Below are 12,587 nucleotides of genomic sequence, written 5' to 3'. Positions count from 1 at the left end.
GAGTCCAGAATTGTCAGGGTGGTTGTGGAAGCAGTTCTGCATAATTCTCATACCAGTGAAGGGATATTAACCTGTAACTGCTCTTCTAACCTAGGGTCTGTGTCCTCAGGTTGGACTGGGTTGAGGGGCAAGGCTTCCCTCCCTTACCCCTATTTCAAGAGTTCCGCATCTCCCACCATGGAGATTCCCCCTAGAAGTCATACGGGGGTGATTGGGCAACCCACCCCCCTATCAGGCCAGAGTTTACCCCCTGAACCTGACCATCTAGCCTAGGTTCTGTACTCTTAGACAGGACCACTGTCTGAAAAGCCAGGACTTCCTGGAGAGTATGCCTACACCTTCCATAGGACCTACACTAGAGTCTCTCAGACAGTGGCCTCCTGGCCCCTGCCCACATGGCAGAGCCGGAGGCCCCTCCAAACCAGAAATGGTATCGCTAGAGTCATTCCTGGGTGGTTCTGACCTCAGAGCTGACCCTCTAAGTTCTTCACTGGGGATGGCAACCCCCTCACAACCCCTTGACTGGTCTCCCACCCCTCCACTCTGGAGTGGTACTAACAGAAACCAGGACTGTTGGGATGCTGGTGTCAGCCACCCCCCAAATCCTCCTGACACTATGGGTTCCCCTTCAGCAGATGATCTACTGGTACAGGCTAGGTTCCCCCCTTATGTTCCCTCATGGAACCTCCCAGGCTCTGGGACTGAGTATCAAGAGACCTGGGCCTCTGCCCACCCCCTCTCCTCTCCTGAGACAAGACATGGGACCCCTCACCCATCCCACTACACAGGGACCTACCTCGGTCACTGCAAACCTCCCCAACCTCCCTTGGTTGGGGAAAACCAGGAGCACCCATGAATGCCTCTTCAGATTATCTGGTACTCACCCAGAGGTCTGCCTCCAATGTAGGTGTCCTGGGGTCAGAGAACTCACACTCTAGATGGTGTTGGCGTAGCTCTGGAAAACAAGGACTGAACATATGCTCTCCAGCAATCACCTCACACAGCCCCTCACATGTGTTAAGCAAACTACCCTCCACCTGACCATCCAGTGCCTTGAAAAAGTACCCCACATCACTGTCCTGAGACCGGTGAGACAGTATCTGACTGTCCCTGACCTTCAACTCACACTCTTCCTGGGGTGTCTCCATACTTCACTACCATGACTTCTACCAGGAGGGGAAGCCTTCTTCCTGTCGTTCTCACCTAGAGCCAGTAGAGCAACCCTTCCACCACTAGGAACACGATTTCCCATGCCAGTTCCCCCAATTCATCTCAGGGACCCTGTGCACCACTGGAGCTGCCTCATAAACCTGAACCTCCTGATGTCATCCCCTCCTTCAAGTTGGGCACCAAGTCTCTGGGCATGTGCACTTCTTCCACAGTATTGGATGCAACAATTTTGCTGCCACCATCTGAACTGGACTCAGCAGTCATGGCTTCCAGCTTCAGCTCACCACACCTAAGTCACTGAGCTGTCAACATTTCTTTTTCCTTGGCAAAGGCTCTCTCAGCCTCAACTCACTCAAGCTCCTCATGTAGCTCTCTCAGCCTCCGCTCACAAGCTAGACTCCATTCATTTTGCTCTGCTTCCCTCTGCTTCCCTCTCATAGCCAATGCCCTCCTCATCAGAGTAGTCCTCCTCCTCAGAATCATCTGATATGGTTGCTTCCCACCGTTTCATCCCATACTGAAACAGGGCTGTCTCAAGAACCCACCTTTGGGACCTGCTCTTCACAGCCAGCCCCCTTTCCTTGCAGAAAACTTTTAGCTTCCTCGTTGTATAGATCTCCAGGTGCCAGAAGTTGACATCCATTCTGCCATGGCCTTACAGGTGCACCCTCAAACCAGAGTCTCAAATATCAACAGTACATACAGGAAAACACCAGGGAACATAAGAGGGAAAAAAAGTGTGTGGTTTCATAATGATCTGCAATAAAACAGTAGTCTACACCAATCACTGTATGTCAAATACAAATACAAGTCCTATCCGACCGCGGCCACCAAATGATGGAAATGGGGTCTCTATTTGCCAGTCAGTTTACACCCTGTCCAAGTAGGGACCCTCACTCTACTCAGGGTAAGGGAAATACACAGCTCAGATAACCCCTGCTCCCCCTTTGGTAATTTGGCACAAGCAGTCAGGCTAATCTCAGATGCAATGTGTAAAGTATTTGTACAAACACAAACACACACAGTAACACAAGGAAAATACAACAAAAGGACTCCACACCAGTTTAGAAAAACAGCCAATATTTATCTAAATCAAAGTAAAAAGAGTCTTAATCCACAGAAATCAATGGATGCGTTGTTTTAGGATAAAGTACCTGGTATGCATCAAAAATAAAGCTGCAAGCGAGATGGTGCAACAGAAAAGCAAGCAATACGTCGACTCCTTAACTCGATTCTGGGTGCGCACCCTCAGGTCTGTGCAGATTTTGATGCCCAGGATCCGCGTGTGAAAATTTCTGATGTACTAGGCGAAGAGTCTGCAAGTTCACACATCATCAGAGGGCTGTTCAGCTCTTGAGTGACAGCTGGAAGGTCATGCAACTGGACCTCTACAGGCATTAGGAAGGTAACTTTTTGAAAAGTATCAGAGCTAAAATATTTATTACACATCTGATTTTACAAATTAATTGGGCTTGTGTTAAATATTTCAAAAAATCCAAAAATGAACTCTGTAGCTGTTTCCTGTGGGAACAGCCAACCCTGCTACAGTGAAAATAGCCTTCTGGGCCTTTGGACAGTACGGACATGTTTAACAAAAACTTTATGTGTCCTACTTTTGAATATTATGCAACCTCCCTCACCGGCATTAAGGGCTACTTAGAGGTGATCATATTTGAATAGAGTGTTTAGGCCTTTCAAAAAGGGTTACTTTGTCAGGTTGCATTTTCAGTTAAGTCCTGCACCACTGTTGTGCACATGGCAGGCTTTCAGTCATGTTTGTCCTATCATAGCAGTGGATGGCACAAAGGTTGCTGCAGCAACACTGGTAGCATTTTACATACAGACCCTCAATACACTTTGGTACCATATACTAGGGACATGTAGGTAAGTTAAATATGCCAATTAGGTACATGTCAATTTGTTCATGTTGACAGGGGTACCAGAGGCATTTACTTATTTGTTAGCAGGGGTATAATGAACAGATTTATGCTGCCAACATAAACAGTCAAGGCAAAATTCTAGTGATACACCACACAAAAAATGGTAATTTCCAACAAGCGATTAGCTATTAGTTTCATGGTGAAAACATGTTTTTTTCTGCAGCAACCTAATTTAAATAGGTTGCTTTACACTCGAAAGAAGACTGGGGTATCAATCAATCAATCATGTCATTTGTAAAGCGCACTACTCACCTGTGAGAGTCTCAAGGCGCTGAGGAGGGGAAGGGCTGGATGCAATCTGGGCACGGACGGGTGCTGACAAGCTTACCTTTGCATGCCAGCGACATGCCCCTGCATATGTCCAGTGCAGGCCTGTCAGAAGAAACTAAAGACTTTGCCTCAAAGTGTCACCCCTTGTTAGTTTGTCCTCTGAAACTAGTAAATAGGGCCATCTCGCCCTTACAAAAAATAAAGATCGGACCGAACCCAGTTTTCCAGCAAAAGCCACCCCGCCCTCAACAAACAAAGCTTTTATCAACTGTTTTTCTTAAACCACATGTGCAAACAAACAAAACAGGAAAGGCAAACATTTCCCTCACAACCTTCACAATATCATCCTCCCACAAACACATTTTGAAAGTAGTGTAACTAGCAACAGTTTTTAAACCCAAATGTGCAAAGAAACTCAATTAGTAACAATGGTACAACTTCTCCAATTTACAGGGATAACAGGCACTGTCCACAGTAAATTATTTTTGCTTTTGGATCCAGTTTTTCTTCATTTTTCAACAACATTTTAACTGGAATTCAATATTTTCCTGGCCCCTTTCTTCTATTTGAGGAAATACATCATAATGGTAACTTGATGACAAAGAGGATGTGAAAGAGAGCTACATAGAGGTGGAGTAGAAATAGATATATTGAAAAAGAGGTGAGTTATACAGAGATGAGGTACAGAGAAGGGGTAGGTGCATAGGGGTGAAGAGAGATGGAGACAGAAGTAAAGATAGGTGTGTGCTTGAAGAGCTGAGGTGAAGTAGGGAAAGAGGTATGAGACAGAAACCTCCGGAACACTTGTCAACATGTCTCAGTGTCTGTCATAATGCTGACCAAACTGACTTATTTGCTCTGAGGACCTGAAAATCAAAGGTATATGATGCATAGAAACCCCTTGTAACTTTTCGTCAAAATATCACAACAGATCAATGTGCTAAAATCTATATTTCAACATAAATACCACTGGGTAGTGTGTGTCTGTATTAGCAGGGGAATTAGAAGCATTATGTTTTCTGTATGACGTTATGGTGGTTGGAGCACGCACCCGATGAACAACAGGGTTAGCAGTGGAATTGTTACCGCTTTAAAATTATACCGTTGTTTTTTCATGGACTAGGAAAGGGATGTTAGATTACTGACTAATCTGAAATGCTTAAAACATGATGATTACTCTAACCAATATAAAGGGGTGCTTGATTATGTGGACAGTATGGTTATTCGATTATCTGGTTCAATTTTCTTGTGCATCTTTCCAGGGCAACAAAGTTTGCGGTCTCTGCGGAAATTATGATGGGGATGCAAACAATGACTTCAAAACGAGAAGCCAAGCAGTGGTTGGGGACGTGCTGGAATTTGGAAACAGCTGGAAGGTCTCTTCAAAGAACCCAGACATACAGGAAATCCCGAATCCTTGTTATACCAACCCCAAAAGGAAGGTTTGGGCTCAGAAGAAATGCAGAATCATCATCAGTAATGTCTTTGCTGATTGCCACCCTCAGGTACATTTAAGCAAAGAAAAAAAGCTGTGTATTGCGTATTGAAGTCATGTCAGTCACCAGCTATCTTTAATCGAAATTATCTCTTGAGTGCTTATAATCAGTCGACTATGATTGTCGAAGTAATCTGTAAGGCCCAGCGGATTATAATACCGACCACTATCTCGAAAAAGATGCGGTGGTTTACGAACCAAACACCCCGAACCAAATGCACCTTGCTAATATGTCACCTAAATATAGCAGTCAGAATATCAACTGACATAGATATTGGGGGTGATTCTGACCGCGGCGGACGGCGGTCGCCGCCCGCCAAGCGGTTCCCGCCAAAAGACCGCTCCGTGGTCAAAAGACCGCGGCGGTCATTCTGGCTTTCCCACTGGGCTGGCGGGCGACCGCCGAAAGTCCACCCGCCAGCCCAGCGGGAAACACCCTTCCCACGAGGAAGCCGGCTCAGAATGGAGCCGGCGGAGTGGGAAGGTGCGACGGGTGCAGTTGCACCCGTCGCGAATTTCAGTGTCTGCAAAGCAGACACTGAAATTCTTTGTGGGGCCCTGTTACGGGGGCCCCTGCAGTGCCCATGCCATTGGCATGGGCACTGCAGGGGCCCCCAGGGGCCCCACGACACCCCATACCGCCATCCTGTTCATGGCGGGTGAACCGCCAGGAACAGGATGGCGGTATGGGCTGTCAGAATCCCCATGGCGGCGCAGCAAGCTGCGCCGCCATGGCGTATTCCCATGGGCAGCGGAAAGTCGGCGGTACACCGCCGGCTTTCCGCTTCTGGCCGCGGCTGTACCGCCACGGTCAGAATGCCCGGCGGAGCACCGCCAGCCTGTTGGCGGTGCTACCGCCAACCTCCGCCATGGCGGTAATTACCGCCAGGGTCAGAATGACCCCCATTGTGTCCTAAGTGTCGACTGCAAAATATATATGTCCTTAGATTTAATAAGAGAAAACATCTATGAGATTTCAGACATGCTTTATGATCTCTTCACCCCTTTGTCAGCCAGTATTTATGACCATGAAACTGATTTACAACTGTATCTGCACCCAGTTCCACTTCTCCTTTTGAGCAATATTACACTTCAGTGGTACAGTACGGATATTTTCTTTGATGTCCAAAGCTTACAGTAGTAAAACACGGTACCCCACTGCCCCTCAAGCAGCATTGTGAGTCCTCGGCTAGTTGCCTCTAAATAAGTACATGTACTCTAAGGGATCAGTGAAGAAATGGCAAAGTCACAAGAAACAGCAGATATGGATTCAGCATGGCAGATATAGTCAGAACCTATTTTAAATTCTTACTGAGATACACCGCAAACAACTATTCTTAAGCAGTGCCATTGACATATTCTTTGCTAAATCCGATGGGGGATTAAGAGCCTTATTTAGAGTGGTATAGGCTGTAATGTACTGCCACTTTACCTGTACATGTAAAATGTGGGATAGGATATCTGTCACATTTGTGATAGAGCTCCCTCCTGCCAGCCATGTCTCTTTCTTGCAGTGCCATCGGATCCAAGCTATATATCACTGATGAGGGCTAATAAGGCCAAAACCAATCTGGATTCGCTTGTGTTTGCTCCTTGAAGGAGCCATGCTTGGCAGTTTAGGATGGATTATTCCAATGAGGAGCAGGCTCAGTACTGATTTACATAAGGCAGGCCTTCAACTAGAGCGAGTCAGTGGGTGAAAAACAATGGTTTGAAATGCTTTTCTGAACAATTGCTAGTGGTTAGACTAAGTATTAATCCTTTCACCTTTTGTGTGTTTTATTCCCAGTCCAGAATGGTCATAACCAAGTCATGCCACAGCCACCACTGTATCTACCGATGTAGTATTAGACAAACATGGCTGTTGCAATGGCCTGGAGCAGACTCAGAGCACACACGGGTGGCACTAATTGTGAGACAGTGCTACTAGATACACACCCATGTCTGCAGTAGCTCCTGGGTAAAACAGCTGCCTTACTTGTCTTACCCACTGCAGTCATGATCGAGATAGAAGTGGTGGAAAGACAGATGGTGTGGCTAGAAGCTCCTTTATTCTACTGGATACGGAGCAGTAATAGATACTGAGTGTGACGTGATGCTTAAGGCCAATATTGTAAGCACAGCTGAAACAGAAAAATCCTCAACAGCCATCACTTGTGGAGGAGGCTCACCCGCATAAACAGAGGAAGGGACAGAGCACGTTAATAGACAGACCAGCTACTATGACTATCGTCAATCTCACAAGTCAGGGGAATATCAGCTACTCCTATCTTCTGCCAATGAAGTATACTCTTGCACAGCACCAGATATCTCAGCTAACACAATCAGACCATTGTTTTGCTTGCAGCATCTGGCTCATGACCTATTTGCATGCAGACACTGCTTTGCATATGTTTTTGATTTCTACCACACTGGGGTTGCAGCTTTGTTGTTTCTCCTGCTAAGGCCTGTCATGTGGTTCAGTGTCAGGTTGCTATGTACACATCAACCTGTTTATCTGTAACATTAATCTGTAACATTAATCTCAGCCCTTGCCTTTTGTCCCTCACTCTTAGCTACTTGGGAAATCCAACATCCACTGTGCCATCATTAATACTTTCTTCTTTATATAGCTGCTTTCCTTGACTCAATAAATCCCTGGATACTCTGAACCCCACCAAAAATGTGCTGTTGTTCTATCTGTTCAATTTAGAGTGGAGTGGATATCACAGTTTTGACAAAGACTAGAGGTATAGATGAGCAGTGTGAAAAGTACATTAATAGTTTTAACTTAAGAACATTAGTGAAGCATTTAGAAGTATCAAAATAGTGAAAAAGCTGAAACACAACACAATAAAAACTTGACTCCAATATATAAAGATAGAAAATATTTTAAACTTGAAAAAAAGGCTAAACTGACAGAAAGCTAAAATGGGGAAACAGAAATTTGAATTGTAAAGTCTGAAGGAAATTTTTGTGTCAAAAATGGTAAAGAGTTAACCATGGGTACTGGTCATGCTAGACCAGAACAAAGGTAAAGTTTAAGGCCCAATGCCAGGTAGGTTCTAGTCAAAGAGTTACCTTCGCATTTAGAAAACTTTCAAGTGGAGAAGCTGTTCGTTGATGAGTGGTCTGCAGGGCAATCTGCAAGCTGGATCTGAAGCAGACAGGTTGCTGAAGAATGGGGTCCCGTTACGCTCATCGACATGGCGGATAAGCTCCAAACAGGTGAAGTCTGGAATTTGTGCTCTGGAAGGGCATGACATTAATCAGCTTTGGCTCAGCGTCTCGGTGAAGACTTCTAAGTTTGACTTAGAAAAATGTATTGAAGTCATAGTTGATTCGCCAGGGCAAACCATTCAATGTCAACTGCTTCAGCTTGAAAGCAGTCTCAATCTCCCGCCTGTTCTTCAGAGAAAAAGTAACACCATCCAAGGGTTTCAGGAACAGCACCTAGGGATCAGGACACACTCCAACAGAAGCTACTAGCAGGTAGCCAGAGAAGATCTAGTTATAGGAAATCTTTCAGGAAAATGGGCTTTTTGCACCTTTAGTGCCAGTGCACCTTAACAGGGGGGCAGCCAACTGACTCTTGGAGTCCACGTCATAGTCCCGGTGCAAGTGGGAGAAGGTCAAGCTTATGGGGTTCTATTTCCAGGTCTCAACAGCAGGTTTAGTTCTTCTTCTGTCTTCCACAGGTACAGCAATGTTCTGGAGAGGGTACCTGAGGAGCCACATTTATGCCCAGTGGCAGAATGTAGTTGGGGGAGACTTCTGTACACTCCCCAGTGGGGTCAAATTAGTTCCCAGGGGTGACTCTACTACTTTTGCAGCACCTTCTATGTGCTTTACAGCAAACTATACCACAGTGCCCCTCTTTTCCTAAAAACAACATGGCAAAACCTTTTTTCTCATTAGCAGAGCTCTCTGTGCCCACCCAGAGGTGTGGTTATGATAATGGGCTAACTGTCTTTTGTCTTCTCTCAAATACGTTCTAGGGTAGCTCCTCTTCCCTCTTGATTTGGAGTCAAGCTGGCTATGAAGTCAAAAGGGAGGGAAGCCTAAGTGTGAGCTATATCTGCTACTGCATCTGCCAGTGCAGGATAGGCATCCTTTGAAGGTCAGGAAAGGGCTGAGCAGAGCCCCTAGACCCACCTGCTCGAGGAAGAAAAATATCTCCCCACACCTAAGCCCTCTGCCCACTATCTGGGAACAACACATATCCCACCACAAGGAGGGGGGTGGGCATCAACAGTCAAGGGAGAGTGAACACTGCTAGAAAGTCACATTTGGCCCAGGCAGGAAAATGACAACTTCCTAAAACTGGCATTTTCAAAATTGCAATTAACAATGTAACTTGACCATTAAGTGGGATTTTAAATCATTATTAAAATGAGTCCTCCATTCATTTTGCCAACTACACCAAGACTGAAGTTACACATTTAAGATGTTAAAATGTAGCCTAGTGTTTTCCTAAGGGACAACTAGCCTTACCATAGTAAGTACACACGTCCTACATTTTAAATGACAAGCTGTGTGTTCTATGGACATGCTTGACCTACAGTGGGGTGACATAGAAGTATTATAAAAGAAGGCAGAGGCCTGAGAAAAGTTTTTTTCTGCCAGGTCAACTTAGCAATTTTAAAACTGCATACCCAGGATGCAGGGGTGGGCCTGAACATACTTTTCATTGTCACTTCTGTGGTCACTCAATATGTGCTGTTGCCCGCTAGTGGCGTTTAACTAGCAAACTGTGGATACACTTTTGTACAATGTAGTAGGTGTAGGAAAGTCCTAATTTTTGCCCTGGTCACCCCCAAAACGTTTTGGACAGATACTGGTGGTTACTGAATCTAGGCTATGCTCTGGGTACTGCTTACTTGTCCCAGGGCCAGTACTCTGTGTAAAGTGGATATGCAAATTGGGCTAATTATAATTGGCAATATTCACCTACCTATCAGTCCCTGTTATATGGTAGGGCATGTAGGTTTAGGGACCCCAGAATTGGAAGTGCACCCATGGGTGCACTACTGAGGTGCCCAGTGTCATTGTAAAGGCAGGCCTGGCTTGCTAGCTGCTTTTAAACTAATGGGCAATGCAAATTCGACTTTGGAATTAAAAGTACTTCCAAAGCCTTAAACTACCTTATTTTTACATATAAGACACCCCTAAGGTTTGCCCTATGTGCCCCTAGAGTTGGCTGCCATAAACTATAAGCAGGGACCTTGTAAAAATAGTTTTATAAGCCCTGGTGAGGTAAAACTGCCACATTTGTTTTTTCCTCATTGTAGTGAATAGCCTCCATAGGCTAGAATGGGGAGACTATATTGTAATTTATAAAGTTCTCTTAAGTGTCAGATAAGTCAGGTTTGGTATCAAATTAATTGTTATACTAAATCCAACAGCCTACAATTGTTGGATGTATTATAACTTGTTCAGGTAAAGAGTTTTAAACTCTACATAAAAATCTGCCAACTTCAGCTCTGTAGTGCTTCGCCCTGGCCAGGCTGCCTTGATGAGGGGTGAAGTAGCCTTGGCTGAACACAAAGAGCTGTGCCTGGGGGAGGAGATGGAAATGCAGGAAGAGAGGAGGGCTGCCAAATTGGTCTTCAAAGGCAGGGAAGGAAATTTGGAGCAACCAAGCACCTCCCTCACATCCTGCAAACCCAGACAATTAGGTGCCCCCTTGATTAGATTAGGAGAGGGCGTGAGAGGGTTGTGTTTAGGATTTTTAGCCACACCAGTCGGTGAGCTCAGCCAGATATAACCTCCAAAAATCATTTTCAGCCATGATGGTTTGTTGAGGAATGTTGCTCCCTGGGATTGATTTTTGCCACACTTCCCAAGAAGTGGTCATCACAGGGTGAGGGACCCTGCACCTGACTGGAGAACCAAGGCTCCCTGTTTTTCTCCCAGGAGCGAGGATACAACTGGCAGACCTGCACCCAGACCTCAGATCCCTACCAGGTCCCTAAAAGGAAGAACTACAGGAGAAGGACTACCCTGCTGGACTCCTGGCCTGCGCCTGGACACTTCATTCTGGAGGACTGCACCAGCTGCACACTTGGGCTTCACACAAGGAGGACTTTGCCTTGCTTCAACTGGTTCAAGGAGGGACTCCCTGTTTGCTACAGGTGTAAAATTACTAACCAGAGTCCCCTGCACCAACTCCTGAAGAAACTTACCAGATGACCACTGTCCAGTGGCCAATTTGGAGTTTGTGCCAGGTGCATTCTGGGAGTCGTAGTCTGCACCCTCAAGGAGCATCTCAGAGCTTCTGGAACCTTGGGATGAGTGGTGGACCTCTGGGAGAAGATCCAGACGTTTGGAGAACTTTTGTAAAAAAGCTCCGTAAAGGGACCAACCCACCCCGGCAACTCTAGCCAGCTTGCCTCAACCCCGACCTGGCCTGACTTGCAGGTTCGTCCCGGTGAAGAAAATCTCAGAAAAAGTGACCAAGTCCAAATGTAGAAAGTTGACCGGGACCTCCCAGGCAGTGTATCCAAAGAGGGCTCCAAGGACGTTGGATCAAGATTCAGGTTTGCCCTGTTCAAAGGATTTTCATCTAAAAAAAATGACTAAGGCCCATATTTATACTCTATTTGCGCCGGATTTGTGTCATTTTTTTAACACAAATTCGGCGCAAACTTAACTCCATATTTATACTTTGGCACAAGACCCGTCCAGTGCCAAATTTATGGAGTTTGAGTATTTTTTTGTACGTGAAAACCTACCTTGTGCTAATGACATGCAAGGTAGGCGTTCCTGTGCAAAAAATGACTCTAAGGCATGTGCGCCTTATTTATCCTCCGGGGTCAAAATGACGCACAGGAGGAGGCGGGTCTTCAAACAAGGCGCCCAGCCTGTTTTGTGCCGTTTTTTAACACCTGGGTCAGGGCAGGCGTTAAGCGACCTATGGACTCATTTCCAAGGAGCCCTTCCCTGCACCCAGGGACACCCCCTTCCACCCTCGCCCACCCCTGGAGGACATCCATGGATGGGGGACCCATCCATGGTGAGTGCAGGTAAGTCTATTATTTTTTTTAAGTAGCATAGGGGGGCCTAACTTGGGTCCCCCTACATGCCACTGTGCCCAATGGCCATGCGCAGGGGACAGATGTCCCCTGGGCATGACCATTGGGCAGGGGGGTCATGACGTCTGTCTTTGCTAAGACAGGAGTAATTTCCATGGGGGTTGTGTGCCAAAAAATGTCGCTAATCAGGTTTGAGCCAATATTGTTTACTCTAACCTGACTTGCACCATTCTTTGGCGCACAATCCCCAGTCTTCCCTTTGCATCCGCTGCCCGGTTACCGTCATTTATTTTAACGCTAACCAGGCCGCACCGCCGACTAACGTCATTCCATAAATAAGACACTTGTTGGAATGGTGTTAGCCGGCGGTAAATTTTTTGAAGCAAATCTGCCCTAGCACTGATTTGCATCAAAAAGTATAAATATGGGCCTAAGTCCGAAGGTAAAAATCTTCACCGAGGGCTCCCGCGACGCGTATCCGAGGAAGAGTTCCAGGAGGTTGGATTGGACTGGCGACTTGGTCCAGCTGAGGAAAATCTTCAAGAAAATGACTAAGGCCCATATTTATACTTTGCTAGCGCCGCATTTGCGTCATTTTTGATGCAGAAACAGCGCAAACTTGCAAAATACAAATGTATATTGTAGTTTGAGCCGTTTTTGCGTCAAAAAGCAGTGCAAATGAGACGCTTAAAAATATAA

At 45.9% G+C, this 12,587-nt stretch overlaps 1 protein-coding gene across 1 annotated transcript in view; it reads left to right on the top strand.

Annotated features, from left to right (window-relative positions):
• Window positions 1-12,587, top strand: part of LOC138283525 (mucin-2-like) — a 219,408-nt gene that overhangs the window by 27,293 nt on the left and 179,528 nt on the right. Inside the window, exon 3 of the mRNA XM_069221465.1 lies at window positions 4,643-4,885. Within this exon, the coding sequence (XP_069077566.1) occupies window positions 4,643-4,885 (243 nt within the window). The remainder of the gene's footprint in view (window positions 1-4,642; window positions 4,886-12,587) is intronic.

This window comes from Pleurodeles waltl, chromosome 3_1 (assembly GCF_031143425.1).
Source record: "Pleurodeles waltl isolate 20211129_DDA chromosome 3_1, aPleWal1.hap1.20221129, whole genome shotgun sequence".
Classification (NCBI taxonomy): Eukaryota; Metazoa; Chordata; class Amphibia; order Caudata; family Salamandridae; genus Pleurodeles; species Pleurodeles waltl.
This window is presented reverse-complemented; position numbering and strand designations above follow the sequence as displayed.